Source organism: Lemur catta, chromosome 1 (assembly GCF_020740605.2).
Source record: "Lemur catta isolate mLemCat1 chromosome 1, mLemCat1.pri, whole genome shotgun sequence".
Taxonomy (NCBI): Eukaryota; Metazoa; Chordata; class Mammalia; order Primates; family Lemuridae; genus Lemur; species Lemur catta.
Genome location: NC_059128.1, coordinates 180,487,347 through 180,510,278, shown reverse-complemented (window position 1 = coordinate 180,510,278; position 22,932 = coordinate 180,487,347). Strand labels below are relative to the sequence as shown.

Below are 22,932 nucleotides of genomic sequence, written 5' to 3'. Positions count from 1 at the left end.
TAAAATAGACTAGACCAGGCAGAAGAAAGAATTTCAGAGCTTGAAGACAATTCCTTCCAATTAACTGAGTCAAAAATAAAAAACAGAGAATTAAGAGGAATGAACAAAGCCTACAAGAAATAGGGCATTATGTAAAACAACCAAATATAAGAATCATAGACATCCCTGAGAGTGAAGAAAATGCACAAGGGCTGGAAAACCTATTTGAGGAAAACTTCCCTGGTCTTGCTAGAGATTTAACATTCGGGTACATGAAGCTCAATGAACACCTGGGAGACTCATTACAAAGAGGCAATCACCAAGAAACATAGTCATCAGACTGCCAAAACCAAAATAAAGGAGGAACTCCTGAGAGCCATAACACAAAAATATCAAGTAACTTAGAAAGGAAAACCTATCAGGCTAACTGCAGACTTCTCAGCTGACACCTTACCAGCCAGAAAGGATTGGAGCCCCATAATCTTAAACAGAACAACTGCCAGCCTACAATTTTGTATCATGCAAAACTATATATGAAGGAGAAATAAAGGAGAAATAAATGAAGGAGAAATAAAGACTTTTCCAGACAAGCAAACACTGAGGGAATCTGTCAAGACCAGACCTGAATTGTAGGAAATACTCAGAACTGCATTATACATGGATCTGCACAACAGATACCCACCAGTGTAAAACCACCCAAAAGCTAAAGCTCAGAGCTCATATAAAACAATAGCACAAGAGGTAAAACAAAACAATAAGGTGCTACCCAACAGGATGAACAGAACAGCATCCCACATATAATTCTATCGATCAACGTCAATGGTCTGAATGTCACAGTCCAGAGACACAGGATGGCTGAATGGATGAAAAAATACAACCTAAGTATCTGCTGTCTCCAGGAAACAAATCTAACCCACAGGGACTCATACAGACTCAAATGAAGGGATGAAAAAATATATAATATGCAAATGGAAACCAAAAGAAAGCAGATGTAGCCATTCTCATATCAGATAAAATAGACTTTAAATCAACAATAGTAAAGAAAGACAAAGATGGTTACTATATAATGGTAAAGGTAGTAATTCAACAAGAAGACCTAAGAATTCTAAATATTTATGCACCTAACACAGGAGCATCCAAATTCATAAAGCAAACCCTACTAGATCTAAGCAAAGAGATAAACGGCAGCATTGTAATTTCGAGGGAATTCAACACCCCACTGACAGAAACGGACAGATCATCCAAGCAGAAAATAAAGAAACACTGGACTTAAATGGGACTCTAGAACAAATGGGCCTAACAGACATTTATAGAACATTTTACCCCCAAACTAGTGAACATACATTCTTCTCATGAGCACATGGAACATTCTCCAAGATTGATCATATGTTAGGCCACAAAACATGTCTCAAAAATTAAAAAAAAAAAAAAAAAAAAGAAAGAAACCATACCATGTATCTTCTCAGACCACAGTGGAATAAAACTAAAAATCAACTCCAAGAGAAACACTGAATTCTACACAAAGTCATGGAAATTAAACAACCTGCTCCTGAATGATTATTGAGTCAATAATGAAATTACCATGGAAATCAAAAGATTCCTCAAACTGAATGACAAAGGGGACAAAAGCTATCAAAATCTATGTCATTCAACAAAAACAGTCCTAAGGGGGAAATTCATAGCCTTAAAATGCCTACAAGAAAAAGACAGAAAGATCACAAATTAACAATCTAATGACGTATCTCAAGGAAATAGAAGAGGAAGAGCAAACCAAACACAAAGCCCAGAGAAGAAAAGAAATAAGGTCAGAGCAGAACTAAACAAAATAGAAAACAAACAAACAACAAAAAAAAAAACAATACATAGGATCAATGAAACACAAAGTTGGTTCTTTGAAAAGATAAACAAAATCAATAAACTTCTTGCTAGATTAACCAAGAATATAAGAGAAAGGACCCAAGTAAGCTCATCAGAAATGAAAAAGGAGATACTACAACTGATACCACAGAAATACAAAATATTATCTGTGAATATTATGAAAATCTCTACGCACATAAATTCGAAAACCTAGAGGAAATGGACAAACTCCTGGAAACACACAACCTCTCCAAGACTCAACCAGAAGAAATAGAGCTCCTGAATAGACCAATAATGAGCAACAAGATTGAAGCAGTAGTAAAAAAAGCTTCCAAAAACAAACAAAAAAAGCACTGGACCAGTTGGATTCACAGCCAAATTTTACTAGACCTATGAAGAAGAGCTGGTACTCATACTGCAGAAATTATTCTGTAACATCAAGAAGCAGGGAATCCTCCCCAACTGGTTCTATACAGCCAGTATCACCTTGATACCAAAGCCAGGAAAGGACACACAAAAAAAGAAAATTACAGACCAATATCCCTTATAAATATAGATGCAAAAATCCTGAATAAAATACTAGCAAACCGAATTCAACAGGACATCAAAAAAATAATCCACCATGACCAGATGGCTTCATCCCAGGGATGCAATAATGGTTCAACATATGTAAATCCATAAATAAATATGACTCACCACAGAAACAGAGGCAGAAACAAAGACCGTATGATCATCCCAATAGATGCAGAAAAAAGCATTCGACAAAATCCAGCAACCTTTCATGAGAAAAACCCTCAACAAACTAGGAATAGAAGGAACATGTCTCAAAATTATAAAAGCCATATATGACAAACCCACAGCCAATATCATATGCAATGGGGAAAAGATGAAAGCATTCCCACTAAGATCTGGAACAAGATAAGGATGCCCACTGTCATCATTTTATTTAACATAGTGCTGGAAGTCCTAGCCAGTGCAATCAGGCAAGAGAAAGAAATAAAAAGTATCCAAATTGGGAAAGAGGAGGTCAAACTATTGCTTTTTGCTGATGATATGATTTTATATCTAGAAAACTCCCAAGACTTCACCAAGAGATTCCTGGAATTGATAAAGAAATTCAGCAAAGTCTCAGGTTACAAAATCAATGTACACAAATCATTAGCATTCCTATATACCAGTAACAGTCAAGCAGAGAGTCAAATCAAAGACTCCATAACATTCACAATAGCCACAAAGGAAATAAAATACCTAGGAATATACTTAACCAGGAGGTGAATGATCTCTACAAAGAGAACTATGAAACACTGAGGAAGGAAACTGCAGATGACACAAACAAATAGAAAACCGTATCATGCTCATGGATTGGTAGAATCAGCATTGTTAAAATGTCCATACTACCCAAAGTGATTTACAGATTCAATGCAAACTCCATCAAAAGACCAACGTTTTATTTCACAGACCTAGAAAAAATCATTCTAGGTGCTTTTTGGAACCAGAAAAGAGCCCAAGTAGCCAAAGCAATCTTAAGCAAAAAGAACAAATCTGGAGGCATTACATTACCAGACTTCAAATTGTAATACAAGGCTATAGTATCAAAACAGCTTGGTATTGGCACAAAAATTGAGACATAGACCAATGGAACAGAACAGAGAAGCCAGATATAAAACCATCCACATACAGCTAAATGATCTTTGACAAAGCAGACAACAATATACACTGGGGAAAAGAAGCCCTATTTAATAAACGGTGCTGGGAAAATTTGATAGCCCATGCAGAAGAATGAAACATGATCCATATCTCTCATCACTCACAAAAATTAATTCAATACAGATTAAAGACTTAAATGTAAGGCATGAAACCATAAGAATGCTAGAAGAAAATGTTAGAAAAACTCTTACAGATATCAGCCTAGGCAAAGAATTTATGAAAAAGACCCCAATGGCAATCACAGCAACAACAAAAATAAATAAATGAGACTTGATTAAATCAAAAAGCTTCTGCACAGCTAAGGAAATAATTAACAGAGCAAATAGACAACCTATAGAATGGGAGAAAATATTTGCAAACTATACATCCAATAAAGGGCCATAAAGAACTTTAAAGAGTCTATAAAGAACTCAAGCAAATCAGCAAGGAAAAACAAACAGCACCATTAAAAAGTGGGCAAAAGACATGAACAGAAGCTTTTCAAAAGAAGATAGACTAATGGCCAATAAACATATGAAAAAATGCTCAACATACTAATCATCAGAGAAATGCAAATTAAAACCACAATGAGATATCACCTTAATCCAGTTATAATGCCTTTTATTAAAAAGTCCAAAAACAACAGATGATGGCATGGATGCAGAGAGAAAGGAACCCTCATACATGTTGGTGGGTCTGCGAATTAGTACAACCTCTATTGGAAACAGTATGGTGATTCCTCAAAGAATTAAAAGACCTACAATTTGAGCCAGAAATCCCACTACTGGGTATTTACCCAAAGGAAAAGAAGTCATTTTATCAAAAAGACACCTGCACTTGAATGTTTTTTGCAGCACAATTCACAAATGCAAAGATGTGGAATCAACCCAAGTGCCCATCAATTCATGAGTGGATTAACAAAATGTGGTAAGCCAGGCTCAGCGTAGCCCAGGTGACAGATTGGGACTCTGTCTCAAAACAAAAACAAAAACAAAATGTGGTGTATGTACACTATGGAATACTACACACCCATGGAAGAGGATGAACTAAGTCCTTTTGCAACAATTGAATGGAACTGGAGACCATTATCATAAGTGAAGTACCTAAAGAATGGAAAAACAAAACACCACATGGACTCACTATTAAATTGGAACTAACCAATGAGCACACATCTGCACAGAGGGAAGTAGAACCCAGTGGAAATCAAGTAGGGGGAAGGGTGAAAACCTATCTAAGAGGCACAGTGAACACTATCTGGGTGATAGTCACATTTATGACCCTGACTCAAGTACTACAAAAGTGATACATGTAACCAAAAACATTTATACCCCCATAATATTTGAAATTTAAAAAAAAGTCTCATTAATCTGGGAATGTTATGTTATAACATGTAGATGGACAAAACATTGATTTTCCCCTCTAAACTTTTTCCTCCCTGTTTTTCCCCCACAAATTTCAAGCCCTAAACCTTGGCTCATCAGATACAGCAAAAGCACTGATACATCATAATAGGAATCACACAGAGACCTAGGTAGCCACTATAGTGGCATGAACTGAGTATCAGGTCTGGGCATATCCTTGATACTTGCTTTCCTTAAAGCCTCCATTCAGTCTTTCACCAAGTCCTGTAAACTTTTATATGCAAAACATATTCTGCATCTGTCCCCTTTTTCTCCATCTCCTCAATTACTCTGGTCCAACAGTCTGGATTACTCTTAAGCACCTCCTCTCTGGTCTCCCTTCTATTCCTGTGTCATGTAGTTTTTCTCTTTAGCAGCCAGAGTGATCTTTTAAAAATATATACCACATCATGTCATTCCCATTTAAATAGTTCCCTATCTCACTAAGAATAAAATCTGGGCCCTTTATTATGGTCTTTATATAGCTATCTGTGATTGGACTCCTGCCTCTCTCACCCACCTCATCTCTTCTTACCAGTCTACCCTTCACTCACGCCCCAACTGGCCTTCTTTCAGTATTTTAAAAACTATGAATGTAAGTTAGGTGGGAATCTGCCTTTGGCCTGGCTATAACAAAAACATATGGACATAAAATTAGATAGAGGAATCACCATTTCTAGAGATGACTCAAAATGGAGCTAATCTGAAATACTCCAGTCATAATGCAGGCAGACTGATGCAGAACTTAATTGTTCAATTCTCTACCAAACCACTCCAGGAGTCAAGTCAACCAAGAACAGGTTTCCTCAAAGTAAAAGATAAAATAGATTGAATGTTCAGAGCTAAATATATATATATTTCATGAGAGACAATGATTTAACATATACATTATAAATAATCTGCCCAGAAATGATGTATCATTGTATTCATGAGTTTGCCACTTACTCGCCACTTCTGCCAGTGAAGAAAACAGCAGCAGCTTTTTCTAGCAAATAGAAATAAATGACTCTTATCTTTTATTCTTCCCTTCTCTATACCAGTTTCCAAGAAATCTGAACAAAAGATAGTAGGATAAAATATTTTTAAGGCCAAATTTGCCTGAGAATTCTTCTTGATTATTTTCAAACTCTGGGCAAAGGAACTGGTATCTACCTTTAAGGTTAGATTAAAGGCAGTTAAATGTGGTTATAAAAAATGAAGCATTTCTTAATAGCTAAATTAAACAGGTAAAAAAATGATAAAATTAAGCATTGCCCTATTTTTATGCAATCTACTATAACATGCTGTATTGCTTTTTTTCTAATCTCCAAAATAAAAATTTTTCTCCTTCTATACATGTTATCTTGGAAAATCTCAATGATTAAGTTATTGAGGGAAAATGCCTGATAACTTAAAATATCAGATATGAAATAGATTTTTTTATCATTTGTGTTTCAGGTATCCAGCTGTTTCAACATACTGATGGGCTAAGGGGAGATAGCTTCCAGAGAGACTGCCTTAAATGCTTAGTAGAGGGACTATTAAGTGAAAACATAAGTATTTTCCATTTGTTAGGAACCATGGTGTGTGGTAACAACCCTTATGGTTAGACTTGGAGACGTACATTAATTGAATGACGCAGGAAACATAGGAAACCACAATTTCAATTGAAGAGCCATGTTTGAGGATAATAATGAGTAATGAAGAAATTCATAAAGATGCTAGTTGCTTTAGAAGCAAGAAAACAACTAAAAAGCTATTATAATTTGATATGTACTAGAAATGGGTAAGTCAGTACTTAAATCATTTAAGTATTAATTAGCACAAATATTTCTGAAAGAGCTGTAAAGATGAAGATCAGTAAGATAGAAAGACTTAAGATTATTATGTGCCCTGAGTACGGTAAATGGGAAAGTGCTGACTAACTTTTACAGGATACTGTAGTTGTGCAAGGTAGAGTTTCAAGTTGCTAGTTATTAAAGTTTTGTCGATTTGATTATAGGCTATGACTATGGAAGATATTTCCAAATGCCAAATTCTCTTTGGTTTATTGGCAAACATTTCCAAAATAGAAATACTTTTTAACACAAGTCAATCATTAGAATAGCTTCTTTTCTTTCTTCCTTTCTCTCCTTTCTCTCCCTCCTTTCTCTCTCCTCTTCTTCCCTCCTCTCTCCCGCTCTCTCCTTTCTCTCTTCCTCCCTTCATTTTTTTTTGTTTTTTGCAGGTGGAGAGGAGGGTTTGGATAAGGGTTGGGGTTTGACAGTAATACAAATACACAAACGTTACAGATGCCCCTAGCATTTCCACAACAGGCTATAAGCCTACAAGCATTCTTTTAAAGACTTCTATAGCATGGTACTATGATTCACTGGAGTGGTGAGTACCCACAAAAGTGTTCTACAATTCCCTTCATGTTTTCAATTAGATGCAACAATGAGAATACTGCAACAGGCCGGGCGCGGTGGCTCACGCCTGTAATCCTAGCACTCTGGGAGGCCAAGGCGGGGGGATCGCTCGAGGTCAGGAGTTCGAGACCAGCCTGAGCAAGAGCGAGACCCCATCTCTACTAAAAATAGAAATAAATTATCTGGCCAACTAAAAATATATAGAGAAAAAATTAGCCGGGCATGGTGGCGCATGCCTGTAGTCCCAGCTACTCAGGAGGCTGAGGCAGTAGGATCGCTTAAGCCCAGGAGTTTGAGGTTGCTGTGAGCTAGGCTGACGCCACGGCACTCACTCTAGCTGGGCAACAAAGCGAGACTCTGTCTCAAGAAAAAAAAAAAAAAAACAAAGAGAATACTGCAACAACTATTAAGTTAGGATTTTTTTCTTTCTAACATCTATATGTATACTTTGTCAAAACCACTAGAGTACATCAGAACATGTAACAATTATATCTCTTTCATTTACTTTAGATGCCAAATCTCATAATAACAAAAAAATTCTACAACAAAACTACAACTAGCTCAAACTTACTGTTATTGAAAGGAAATTCCAAGTGTAATGTTTCGAAAGTTATATATATTTTCTAACTGCTTCATGATTTTGGCAGTCTTTTTCTTTTTTTATTCATAAAATAATGTTTAATGACTGAATTTTGATCACACTAATATTTTATTTATGATTTTTATTTAAGGGTTTCTTGTTTGTTTGTTTTTAGAGATAAGGTCTTGTTCTGTTTCCCAAGCTGGAGTGCAGTGGAATGATCATAGCTCACTGCTCCCTCACACTCTTGGGCTCAGGTGAGCCTCCTGCCTCAGCCTCCCAAGCAGCTAGGATTACAGACAGATGCCACCATGCCTGGTTAATTTTTTTTTTTGGTAGAGACAGGAGTCTCGCTATGTTGCCCATGCTCGTCTCGAACCCGTGGCTTCAAGTGATCTTCCCGCCTCGGCCTCCCAAATGTATTGGGATTACAGGTGTAAGCCATTGTGCTTGGCCTAACAATTTTTTTTAAACCTAACTTTTCCCTATAGTATTTTAAATAGTCATTCTAGATTACTCTTTATTGGTTATAACTTGGTTACATTATCGATGCAGATAAACTACAGCTGTACCTAAGGTCTTTCTAAATAGAGAAGCAAACACAGTTGAAGATTTATCATCCTGAAGAGAAATATCTACGTTAATGGGATTTTAGAATGGTAAATATTGTGTCAGACCTCAAGTATTTAACAAGCATTTCCCTGTACTAAGTATAGAAGGTTTCTTTATTCTTTATTCACTACTCTTTTTTAGGCCACTAGGAAGTCAGGGTGTACAACATCCTTCCAGAGCTAACTTTAACAAACTCACATATGTACATCTTAAAATACTAGATTGTTCTAATCTAAATTTTTTTCCCTTAATATGAAGTAAATTAAATTAAAAATTTACTCAGACTCAGGTAGGCTTAGGGCATTGGGCCTACAGTATTTCTGCATAAAGCAGAATTGCTTCTAGCCTGTTGACTAGATTGTTCTAATGTGTTATAACTCTCAGTATATAGCAAAAATGACTATAATAAAATCATACAGGCCAGGTGTGGTGGCTCACGCCGGTAATCCTAGCACTCTGGGAGGCTGAGGCGGGAGGATTGCTCAAGTTCAAGACCAGCCTGAGCAAGAGCAAGACCCCGTCTTTACTAAAAAAAAAATAGGAATTAGCTGGACAACTAAAAATATATAGAAAAAAAATTAGCCGGGCATGGTGGTGCACGCCTGTAGTCCCAGCTACTTGGGAGGCTGAGGTGGAGGATTGCTTGAGCCCAGGAGTTTGAGGTTGCTGTGAGCTAGGCTAACGCCATAGCACTCTAGCCCGGGCAGCAGAGTGAGACTGTCTCCAAAAAAAAAAAAAAAAAGAATTAAGAAAAAATTTAAAAAAAATAAATAAGAAATAAAATGATACATAAAATTTCCTTCTAAATAGTGCACACAAACTGGTAAGAAAACACTATGATCCCAATAGAAATGTGAGCAAAGAGCATGACAGGTTACAAAAGTAGAAATATAAATGGGTAATTTATCTTATTAGTGTAGAATATGATGAAGTGAGTATAATCATATGCTGCTTGGAGACTTGAACTTTCAGGAAATTAGTTTGTCTGAAAAGTGTTTATTCTCTTTGACATAGTGAATTAAGGAGGAGGATGATAAGTAGGGGTGAGGGCAAGGGAAAGAACAAGAGGAAGAGAATGGGAAGGATGAAAGCCAGGAGGCAATTTATTTTGAAATGGTAGTGACTGAAGAGGGAAGATAGGATACAGTAATATTTACAAGTATAGTGTTTGGAGTCAGGAAGTTGAATTGCAGCCCTGCCACTTACCTTTACCTGACTGTACCCTCAGGTAACTTACTTAACCTTTTGAGTCCCGTTTTCTTTATCTATAAAATGGATGTGATAATACTTTCCTAATTGGGCTGCTCTGAGAACTAACTGAGTTCATGTATGCAAAGTACATTGTTTGCTTTCATACTATGTAACAGGTGTGTTATATAGTTACAAGACCTAAAATGGAAAATTATCAAATTTTAATTGGTATAATGCCCATCCCAATCCACTTTAATACCAAGGAACCATTTGTTACAAATTATACTGACTTCTTCAGTTAGAAAGAGGCAGGGGTGGACCGAAGGCATGGTCCTCCTTAGCAATTATAACTATAGGCAAATGATAAAAGCCAAGAGTGCTATTATCCAAATCAACCTGTAGGACTAACTCTTTCAATCCCCTTCAGCCAAGCTATTAAAGCACAGACCTTAGGAACTTTATTTCTGGACATGAAGTAATAAAATAGTTTATCTTCAAGTAACTCAGGAAGGCACTGATCAATTAGGAGCCACAGCCATGACAGTCTTTCCTTACCCGGTGTGAATCCTCAGTATTTCACTGCTTTGCGGCCATTATGAAAAGTATTCCTTTAGAAGAACTGAGAAACATGCCCTTTTCTGACTTGCTTTAAAACTCAGAATGGTCTTCCCTTGTAACAGTTCAATACATAACAAATACCAACTAGCATTGGTTGGATTGAACTCTAGTTATTGATTCTTAGCTTTATGATAAGAGGGACCATGTCTTTTACTAACCATCATATCCCTGGTGTTTAGTATAGTACCTAGTATAGAACAGGCTCTCAATAATATTTGCAAAATAAATGATTGCCACGAAGCATCCATTCATGATAGATGGTTAACAAAGAAGTATCTACCTTTCACCTGGAACCTGCTACAGTAAGTCTCCTGCTTCACTGTCAACCCCTACAGGGGTGGGGAACCTGCAGCCTTAAGGCAAGATGTGGCCTTCTAGGTTCTTAAGTGAGGCCTTTTGATCGAATCCAAATTTTGCAGAACAGATCCTTTTGGGCTGGCTAGTCTGTTCTCCATTCACCAGTGGGAAGCATCCTTTTCCAAAGTAATCTGATATTGTCATTCTTCTGCCCAAGGTTTTTTTTTTTTTTTTTTTTTTTTTTTGTCTTTTGTTTTTTTTTAATTTTGGAGACAGGGTCTCTCTCTGCTGTGTGGGCTAGAATGCAGTGTCGTCATCATAGCTCACTGCAATCTCAAACTCCTGGACTCAAGCAATCCTCCTGCCTCAGCCTCCTGAGTAGCTGGGACTACAGATGCATACCATCACGCCTGGCTAATTTTTCTATTTTTTGTAAAGACAGCATCTGGCTCTTGCTCAGGCTGGTCTCGAACTCCTGCTTCTGCCTAAGTTTTACCGCCACACAATAAAATCACAAGTCCTTACCATGACATGATCTGACTCCCCATCTACCTTTCTGATCTCTTCTCTAACCACTCTCCCTCTAGGCCACTGCATTCTAACTACATGCCCTTTTTGTTGTTCCCCGAATATATCAAGCACACTGTTGCCTCAGGGCCTCTGTACTTCACTGTTCCTCTGCCTGTAACATTCTCCCCTGTTCTTCCTCCTCCCCAGGCTGTTTTTATTTCCTCATTTCATCTAGATCTCTACTCAAAGTGTCCTTCTCAGAGAGGTCTTCCCTGTCTGACCTAAAACAGCATCCCTTCCTTTCACCCATCACTCATCATTTGTTTTTCTTTATCAAACTTACTGCTATGTGACTTTATTTCTTGACTTATTTGTCGGTTTGCCACCACTAAGCTCCACAAAGGCAGAAGTATTTCTGTGTTATTTATTGCTGTTTCCCTGGAACCTAGACCAGTACCTGGCACACAGTAAAAGTACTCAGTAAATATTTATTAAAGAAATGTATGAATAACTACACAAGTTATTCCCAGGAAATCCTGATTTTTACCACCAACCACTAATCCACAGCAGAGGACCTGATCATCACATACATCTTAGTACAGAAAGCTAAACATTTTTATATAATGTAGATAAACCTATATAGATCCTGATGATGGAGTGAAATTGGCCTTATGTTTTACCATCCTAATTCAATGTTGAATATGCCAGCCAACTCTGAAGACAAGAAAAGGCATTACACAACAAAATACTATATGGAATAAAATGCTTGCACAGTGGCAATATTAAATACTGTGTCTATTGATAATCAAGAGATAGTCAAGAAGGAATATCTCATTATACCAGGAGAGGCTGGAGAAGAGTTGTTAGAGACGGAGTAGGGTTAGGCCTTAACGATAAAATTAGATTTAAAAAAATTAAGGAGCAAAAGACACTATTGGAAGAGTAACAGTTGAAAAGCATTTGCAAAGAAGAAGTAAACATAGCAAAGTCAAAGTTATGCAAGGTCAGAAATAAGGAGCAGTGGAAAGTGAAGTTGGATGCTATGGTTGGGCCAGTTTATGAAAAGCTTTGAATGTCAAGATGAGGACTCTGATGTGATCTCATAAGCAGCAGAGGCCAACTGTAAGCTTTCAAGCAGAGAAATGATTGATATATGAAAACAACATCTTAAAAACTCTTCATCAGTGTGCCAAAGTGATTGGAGGCCTGGGATGCAGATGTGAGCCTGGAGACAATGAGACTGACCTACTGTTTGGCACCCCTAGGAGTTAATAAACCGAAGTGGGCTTGCATGATGCAGTGCCAACAAGCATGGAGAGAAACGATCAGATCCAATAACAATTTAAAAGAATGACTCATTGGGTTCGGTGACTAGATATAGGTAATAAAAGAGAGGGGAGAATCAAAGATGATGTATGTAATCAAAAGTGATAGCTGTTTCCTAATTTTTAAATGTTTTATTTGATGTTAGTAAGATACAACATGAAAAATGAGCAGGAGAGAGAATGGGAGAAAATTAACTATACAAGCAAATTAGCTATGCAAGCTCTTTTTTTTAAACAAAAATTTGGTAAGTTAACTCTAAACACTGGACTACACACTGTAATATATGAAATAGAGTCCTATGATGGGAAGTTATACATTCCATGGAACTATATATATTTGAACTTACATTTGTCCTGGAAATTCCTTGAGAATCAGGGTCACGTATTCTTCTTTGTATATTTTCTAAAGTGTCCATTATGGTAACAGACATACTTTAACTTATTTATTTGACAAATACAGATTAAGTGCCCGCTAGGTTCCACAAACTGTACTAAAGCAGAGCTTAAATGAAGAATTGGGTTTTTCAGGTAAACAAACCAGGGACAGGAATTAAAAGCCAAACAAACTCACAGAAGTATGTAGGTGGCACAGGAAGTAGCTTATTAGGCTGGAATGTAGGATGCAAGGAGGACAATAACAGGATGAGGCTACGGGTGCAAGCAGGGTTCAGACCACATGGCCCTTGTGCCATACTAAAGTATAAGGTTGATTTTATTCTTACATATAAATGATTCTCAGAATATACCATGGAAGTTCTTTTGCTATACATAAATATGGACAGTGAGCATCTATCCCAACACCAAGCACAGTGGCTGGTTGAATATATGTTGACTTAATTTATGCAGAAGGAAGAACAGTTTTAGACATACTAAATTAGAAGAGTATATAGGTTATCCAGGCAGAGATGTCCGTTAGTTAACTGGATATATGGGACTAGAGCTTAGGAGAAAGGTCTAGGTGGGATATGAAAGTTTGGAAGTCATCAGGAAACAGATCACCAGGAAGAGGCAAGGGCTAACAAGAAAACAGTCTGATATAAAACCCATAGATCTGTGCCTAGCACCCAGAAAGCTCTCAAATGATTGTTATTATTATAAGTAAGTAGTGAACCAAGAATAAACAGAAGCAAAGGAGATCCCCACTTGCTGGAGGAAGAGAAAGACTGAAAATATTGATAATTAACTACAGCAATGCTCTTGAGTGCCCACTTATTCATAATTACCCAGGACTGAGAAACATGGCATATAAGCAGAGAAGTTACTGATGCCAGTGAGTTGCATATGTAAATTCTATGGCAGCAGAAAGCAGAAAAAGGTTTAGAACCCCTGCATCACAACCTTTTTTTTAAGATCAGAAACTATAACCTAACTTTATAAATTATGATAAGCCAGTATGAGTGTTTCACAGATATTACTACCTCTCAACATGTTTTTAGTCTGTGCAATTTAGATTTCTGTCATATTAAAAAGATTTAAAAAAATTTTTTTTAATGTGTGTAGTCTGCCACTAAAGAGGAAATTCATCTATTCAATGATTGGTTCTAAATTTCTCACAACTGGCTTGAAGTAGAATAATGATAGTAAGGTATGCTGAGAATGAAGTTTTACATTGTTAAATCATCTGTGCAAATCAAAAACTACTGTCATTGAATACAATTGAGAATATATTAGCAAAGGTTTCCAACTCTTCCAAGAGCTGGTTAAGTTTAATATTTTTAGTGCCAATGTAACTGAATTTAAGTGGTCTGTGATTTCAATATAATTTGGGGCAATTAAGCAAATGGTTGAGTTTCTACCATATACCATGCTAGGTATGAACATTTTATGGAAATTAAAAATAATACAACCTATCCAAAGAAAAATATCTTCAAGACATAGACTAATAACAAATAAGTAAAAAAAGTGAGGTCTACTTCATTTATGTATTAGGAGTTTACAAAAAGATCCATTAAGTCTAAATATTTTCTAAACTATTTCTACTAATTCAATATTTACAGAAACCCACTGGTGACACCTTTTAGTAAATTTTATACAAAACTTGAATTATAACAGTTTCTTCTTAATTTATATTCACTATTGCATCCCCAGTGTCTAGGTAAAATAGTGTCTAGAGCACAGTGTGGGCAGATTATCTTTAAAGTATGTATGTGAATGTGTAGATACATGTATGTATAAATGCCTATGTGTTATGTATATTTATGTATGTAGTAATAAATCTGTATATATCTATGTACATGCATGCATTTCCTAGCCCTGCCTACACAAAGAGCCTAAATGCAGATATATCCTAGCATCAATGACAACAGCTGGCACCTAGACCTTAGTTTCTAATACTATTCCCACTAAAAAGAATGAGGGCTCCTCAGACAAATGCTGATTCCAGGGCTAGAGCAGGAAAAAATAAAAGATGAACATCTTGTTGTGCCAGAAAGTAAATAAAAAAGAAAGAAAAGAAAAAAAAAGTGGGGAGGGAGGGACTTGTGGTTTCCAGTCTGGCATATAGGGAGCTTGTAAGTCATCACTCCTAACCTCACAATAAGAAAAAAACTAAACAAATTAAAAAATAACTCTTCTATATCTATCAGAGAATTAAGGCCACCGGGAAAATTACTGCCTTAAAATTGGACAGACAGACTGACAGAGAGAATCACAACTTACTAGAGCAGAAGCCCAGTAGCAGAAAATTCTGCAAGAAACAGTACAAGGGTAGAAAAACATAAACTGTCATTGATGAACTGCTGTAGGGCAGTGAAGACAAGTTTGAGAGTTAAAAACTCAGCGTGGCAGGAGAGACGTTTCAGGTCTGGCATGTAAAGGAGCTTAGAAGTGATAACTTGTTCCTAACAAGTAAAAGACTGGACAAACTGAAAAATCAACTTTTCTTAGCTCCATCAGAGAAGTAAAGTCATAGGGACTGCCCCCCAAATTGGAAAGACAGAAGGCAGATATAGAAATTTACAACTTATCAGAGGAAAAACTGAGCAGAAACCACCACGGGTAGGAAAGCCTAAATCATAATTGACAAATTGCCAGTCTCAGTAGGGACAGGTCTAAGAGTTAACAACTTCACAGGGACCCAAAACTTTTGTGAGTTTTACCCCTGGAGCTTTACCAGGAAAAATCCCCTTGAGCTCTGGGGTGGGGGTGGAATCACTATGTTCCAAATCAGGTCTGCCTCCAAGATAACCTATTTTACCAGATCATAACCTACTGGAGTTTTGCAGTCTAACTGATCCAACCCCCAGCCAGCTCTAACTTTCCACATGGGAAAGAAAATACACAACTCTAGCCCCCTCCAGCCATGTGGTCTCACCTAAAACTGGGAAGAACCAAGAGCTGCTTATGAAGTTCAGAGCCTTGGGCCACAGGCTCATTAAAAGACTTACTATAATCTATATAATCATAAAATTAGGTTATTAAGTATGAAATGTGTGATTTCCTTAAGTACTAAGTATGACAGTTGATATCTCTGACATTTTACTTTGACACTTCTTGTTTTATTTTTATTATGAAGGTACATCCTCAGTCTTTTACATGTTTTGGCTTATGATTATCTTTCAAAAAATTTTTTAGAGCAATTTTTGTGAAACCATGGATAAGTCAAAAATGTGTGTTATTTCCAAATATGAGTTCTGTCATGGAACCAATTCAGTACAGACAGCTCAAAATATCAACGAAGTGTTTGGGGAAAATGTGGCTAATGAATGCATATGTCAATGGTTTGAGAAGTTCCATTCTGGTGATTTTAATCTTGAAAATGAGTCATGTGGGTGACCTGAGACCAAGGTGGATAATGATGAGCTGAAAGATGTAGTGGAAGGGAATCTATCTCAACCTATGCATGAATTAGCAGCAAGGTGTGACGTTACCATTCCAACAATATTGGACCATTTGAAACAAATCGGTAAGGTAAAGAAGCTGGAATGATGGGTACTGCATGAATTAAACAAGTATCAGAAGAGAAATCTTCTCGAAGCTTGAATTCTTTGCTGTCACGACATAAAGGCGAACCATTTCTACACTATATTGTTACATGTGATAAAAAATGGATTCTTTTTGACAATTGCAAGCATTCGGCCCAATGGCTGGATAAAGATGAAGTCCCAAAACACAGTCCAAAACCTAATATTCATCAAAAAAAGATAATGGTGTCTGTTTGGTGGTGCAGTGCTGGTATGATCCACTACAGCTTCATGAAATCTGGTCAATTGATTACAACGGATGTCTACTGTACCCAACTGTACAAAATGATGAGGATGCTTATGATTAAGCAGCTGAGATTGGTCAACAGAGACAGGCCAATCCTCTTGCAAGACAACACTCGACCAAATGCTGCTCAAACTACAGAAGCTGGACTTGGAACCTCTCTGTCATCTACCATATTTACCAGACCTTGCACCAACTGACTACCACTTCTTCCAGGCCTTGGACCACTTCTTGCAAGGAAAAATATTCAATTCTCAACAAGCTGTGGGAAATATCTTTTGTGATTTCAACGCCACTCACTCTCCAGGCTTCTTGGCTGCTGGCATAAACAAGCTACCGTTAAGATGGCAAAACTACGTGGTTACTTTAGGCTCATACTTTGATTAATTGTACTGCTTCTTGTTTGAGATATAATGAACTACACTTTTGATTTGAAATCAGACATCTCATATTTAATGACTTAATACTACCCCATTTCTTTGCTTCCCTTTGTAGTAAAATTTCTCGTAAAAGTTGTCTCCAATCCCTCTTTTTACATTCTCTCTTAACCTACCACAATCAGATTCTGGGCCTGACCACTCTGTCAAAACTGTTCATCAAGATCATCAATAGTCTTTAATGGTCAATTCTCAGTTCTCATCTTACTTATCTTTCAGGAGCACTGACACAGGTTATCACTCCTTACTCCTCAATACATCTGCATCACTTGGTTTCTGGTAAACCACACTCTTCCAGTTTTCCTCCTCCCTAACTGGTCACTCTTCTCAGCCTCTCCTGCTGCCACTTCTGACTGATTCCTCTTCCTTTACTTATGTTAGAATGCACCTGGGTGTCTTTGGTATTCTTCTGTCTATACTCATGCTCTCGGTAATTTCATCCAGTCTCATGAAATAAATACATCTTTATGCCAATACTTTCAGTTCAGACTCCTCTCTTAAACTCCAGACTTATATATAATGTCTAATAGACATCTTACCTTCCATATGTCCAAAACCAATCTCCCAATTTCTCCCCCAAAACCTGCTCCACCATATATTAACCACCCTTACTTCTACTTAAGAATGTTCCTTAAATAGAAGGTCCATCCTTCCTGTTGCTCAGACCAAAAAATCTGGAGTCATCCTTGTTTCCTCTCCCCGCATTTAGTCTACCAATAAATTAAGTGTACTTCATCTTCCAGATATATTCAGAATTTAAAGATTTCTTCATCTCCTCCACTGCTACCAGTCCAAGCTACATTTATATCACACTTAAATTACTACAATGTAATAATACCCTATCTGATCTTTCCACTTATACCCTTGAACCTCTATAGCCTATTCTTAACATGGCAGCAGAAAGATCCTTTTAACATTTAAATTAGATGTTCTCTCTCTCCTCTGTTCAAAATCCTACAATGGCTACTCATCTTACTCAGTGGAAAGCCAACTGAACATCCCATTTTTCACCCAGGACAGTATTAACATCGTTTTTTTTTAAAGAACTTTCTTTAACATACAAAATGAAGCCTAAAAAAGTAATTCCTAAAGGTAGTCTTCAAACTAGTTCTAATCTATGAATAAATTTTAACTAATCCACACTGTCTCATGACAGCGCAGTGCATTTTTATAAATGTCCTTGTCTATTTCTTTATTTTAGCATGATGTTCTTTTTCCTATTTTGTTGTTGTTGTTATTAAGTGTGCTATTTTTAATGATAATGGTAAATGGTAAGTGTATTTTTTTTTTTTTTTGAGAAAGGGTCTTGCTCTGTTGCCCAGGCTGGAGTACAGTGGTATGACCATAGCTCACTGTAACCTCAAACTCCTGGACTCAAGCAATCATCCTGCCTTAGTATCCCAAGTAGTGGGACTATAGGCATGTGCCACCGCACCCAGTTAATTTTTATATTCTGTTGTAGAGATAGGGTTTTGCTATGTTGCCTAGGCTAGTCTTGAACTCAGGTAATCATCCTGCCTCGGCTTCCCAAAGTGCTGGGATTACAGGCGTGAGCTACTGCACCTGGCCCAATGGTAGGTTTTTAAAACATTTTATTACTTGAAAAATAAAAATTTGGCAGAATTTATGTTCTAATATCTCCTCTGTTTTCTCCCTCCACTCCCTATACTCTCTTTCTGCTGAACTAAAAAACAGAACATTTTTACTGGTATATGAAATTGCAAAGTCTGGGAAGTACTAGCCAAAGGATTTAACAAGCATGTACCTGTATTAAAAGCTCACTAAAGCATAGAGAGGGGAAACTATATTGACTATAGTAGTATTTTACCCACACTCCTCCCCAGCTTCAATACTGGGTATATGACTTAAAGTTCTTAGCATCTCTGATCCTCTATTTCCTCATCTATAAAAGGGTAATAATAATAGTACCCATTTCATAGAAGTATGAAAATTAAATGAGATGATACATGTGAAATATATTCACATATAATACCTACCAATGTGTTTAGTTAATGCAACACTATGCAGTGGTATATGGTAAGAAGAGGGTAGGAGGAAGGTCAGTGGGAGCAGACCACACTGGTACACAAAAATATTTTATCCATTGACATTGTTTAGAACTACTGGAACATGGTGATAAGAAGAAGTATTTTGGTGAGTTTCATTATTATTTTAAAACTCTCTACAGACTATGCACCACTTTCTTACCTTCACCAAGACACCACAGCAAAAGACCATAACCCACATTCACTCATTCACTATTAACTGAGCATCTACTTAGTGTTAGGCATAGTGTACAGCAGGGACTCAGAAGGTAGTATCAGAGTATGGTCACCGTGTATTCTTACATAAACCAAGGGTCGTTATTTAGAAAAGAAAAATATTCACTTACCTTTCTTGAATTTATGTATAGGGAGTTTTTTAAGTTGATCTTTACGAAGTCTGTTTCTTCTAGCTCTATGTCTGTCCTGGACAAATTTTGTGATCTAAAAATAAAAGAGGAAATAAAGGAGTCAGATATTAAACATGCAAACAGAAAATGGTCATTAAAATAACAAATATCTTTTAAGTCTCTGGATAGCTGCTGCAAATCAATTGAATTTATATAAAATCTAATCACAATATTATTAATTAAGGCATTAAATTCCATTACTGATTAGTTAACCCATAAATTATCCTTTGAAGTTTTTATTCATTGACCTTGATTATCTTTAACTTACTGATAGAGACATTATAATTAAAATACAACTGCTTGCAAAAATACAAATGATAGACTATGAGATATACAGATTTCAATGGGTCAAAAAGAACAGGACGTTTGAAATTATTGTAAGTTAAAACTAATAAAATTTTCAAACATATACTTACTAGTTACTGCATCTTTAGTCCTAGTAGCATAGTAGGCAGAGCTAATATAGAACACTTCCACTACAAATATTCAGATATGTCAGATAAAATGTACAAAATATTTTAAACTATAAATTGCTATGCTTACAAGAATAAAAGGGAAATAAGAGTGCCAGAACCAAATGCCAAAAGCACCATCCACAAGAGAAAAATTTGAAAAATTTTACTACATCAAAATTAAGAACTTCTGTCCCCAAAAGGTACTGTTAAAAAATAAAAGACAAACTACAGACTGGGAGAATATATTTGCAAACTGCATACATTGTAATAGAGTTGTATCCAGAATATATAAAGAACTCTCAAAATTCAATAATAAGAAAACAACTACCCCATAGAAAAAAATGAACATATTTACAGACATTTCACCACACAAGGTATATGAATGGTAAATAAGAATTTAAAGGGATGCTCAATATCATTAGTCAATAGGAAAACAAAAATTCAAATCACAAGTACTACTACACATCTGTTAGAATGACCAAAATTTAAAAGATTGACTATACCAAGTGTTGGCATGGAAATGGAAGAACTGGTATTCTCATATAGTGGGACTGTAAAATGGTACAACCATTTTGGAAAACAGTTGGCAATTTCTTATAAATTTAAACATATACTTTTCACGTGACCTAATCATTCCACTGATATACTTAATAGAAATGAAAGTATATTTATATACCACAATTCATACCCAAATGACTATGTCAGCTTTATTTGTAATAGCCTAAAACTAGAAACAACTCAAAAGTCCATCAACAGGTAAATGGATAAACAAACTGTGGTTTAGTCACACAATGGAATATTACTAAATGGAATGAATAATCAATACATTCAATAACATATATGAATCTCAAAATAGTTATGCTGAGAAAAAGAAGGGAGACACAAAAAAGCACATCCTTTATGATTCCATTTATGTAAAGTTGTAGAAAATGCAAAATCATCTATGGTGACCAAAATCAGATTTGTGGTTGCCTGGGGATGTGGGAGGGACGATATGAAGAAGAAATTGGAAGGGATGAGAGGGAGGGATTACCAAAGAGCATTAGGAAGCTTTTTGGGGTGAACAATATTTTGTCATCTTGATTGTGGTGGTTTCATAGGTATACACTTATGTCAAAACTCACCAAATTGTATAATTTAAATATGTATAATTTATATGTCAATCAAACCTCAATAAATTTTTTAAAGTTTAATAGTAACCACTAAAACACAGCAACATAACATAAGCTTTCAAATCAACAGAAAAGTAAAAATTAAATAATCCAAATTTACATAGCAGAAAAAATAGACTAAAACGTAAATAAATTAATCCAAATATATGTGATCACAATAAATGAAAATGGGTTAAATTCACCAGTGTTTTAAAGGAGTATATCATATTATATAAGAAAAAAGTTCAAACCATATGTTATTTACAAGATACAAGATTAAAACTGAATAATTAAACTGAATAATAACACATTATGACAAAAATAAAAGTAAAAAATAAAGGCTAGGTAAAGATACACCATGAAAATACTGAGCAAAAGAAAAACCACTGTACCAAGTAAAATATAATTTAAGGCAAAAAGCATTATCAGGAGAGAGTTATGCAATGATAAAAAGGATACTTCATCTAGAAAATAACAAAATTATGGGAGAAATACACAAATTCACAAGCTCAGCATACTATAACTCACGCAGACAAAAGATTTAGAAGACTATAAATCTATGCCATTCAATATGGTAGCCACCAGGCACATGTGACTACTGAGCACCTGGATATAGCTAGTCTGAACTGAGATGTGCTATATGTATAAAATATACAACAGATTACAAAGACTTAATATGAAAAGAATGTAAAAATGTCATTTATAATTATTTAAATGTTGAAATCCATATTAGATTTATTAGATTAATTAAAATGTTAAAATTAATCTCACCTGTTTCTTTTTACCCTTTTAAAAATTTGGCTACCAGAAAATATAAAATTACAATAAAATGTGGCTCACAATATTGTTCTAGGTGGAATCAGTATTTGTCCTTTGTGACTAGCTTATTTCACTCAGCACAGTGTCTTCAAGTTTCATCTACGTTGTAGCATATGTCAGAATTTCCTTCTTTTATAATGCTGAATACTATTTCATAGTATATACATACCACATTTTGTTTATCCATTCATCTGTTAATGTACACTTGAGTTGCTTCCGTCATTGGCTATTAAAAATAATGCTACTAATGACCATGGATATATAAATATCTGTTCAAGTCTTTGCTTTCAATTGTTTTGGGTATATACCCAGAAGTAGAATTGCCAGATCATATGGTAATTCTATGTTTTCTTTTTTGAAGAATTGTCATACTGTTTTCTATAGTGGATGCTCCATTTTACATTTCTACCAAGAGTGCTCATGGGATTATCTAGTTTTAATGTCAAGATTATTCTGGCCCCATAAAACTAAAGCTTTCCCTTACCTGGATATTCATATTGCTAATATTCTGGGATTTTTGCATCTATGTCCAACTGTAAGACTAATCTATATTAGAAATTTGAATAATCCAAAAATGTAAAGACAAAATTTACACATATCATAATCAGATAGGATTTATCCCCAGAGTACAAAGAGTTTTTAAATTTACAAAACAAATTAATGCAACCCAACATATGAACAAGGTAAGAGAGAGAAAAAAAACCAATGATCATTACAAAAGATAATTCAGTACCCATTGAAATAAAATAAGCAAATAAAAATCTGGTTTCTTTATTTCCAATCCTTACACTGTTTGTTTTCCTTGTTTTACCAGAAAACATAGCAAAATGTTAAATAGGAGGTACAAAAACAGGCATCTATTTTCTGTTTCTGATTTCTAATATTTCACCACTTAATAATGTTTATTCTAAGTTTTTAGTCTATAATCTTTATAGCTTATGGATATTTACTTCTAGTTTGCCAAGAACAT

General features: G+C 35.7%; 1 protein-coding gene across 2 annotated transcripts in view; it reads right to left on the bottom strand.

The window, feature by feature from the left end:
- Nucleotides 1–22,932, bottom strand: part of RNF13 (ring finger protein 13) — a 118,762-nt gene that overhangs the window by 7,372 nt on the left and 88,458 nt on the right. For both annotated transcript variants that reach the window (XM_045539454.1, XM_045539456.1), the window contains exon 8: nt 19,478–19,571. In XM_045539454.1, the coding sequence (XP_045395410.1) occupies nt 19,478–19,571 (94 nt within the window). The remainder of the gene's footprint in view (nt 1–19,477; nt 19,572–22,932) is intronic.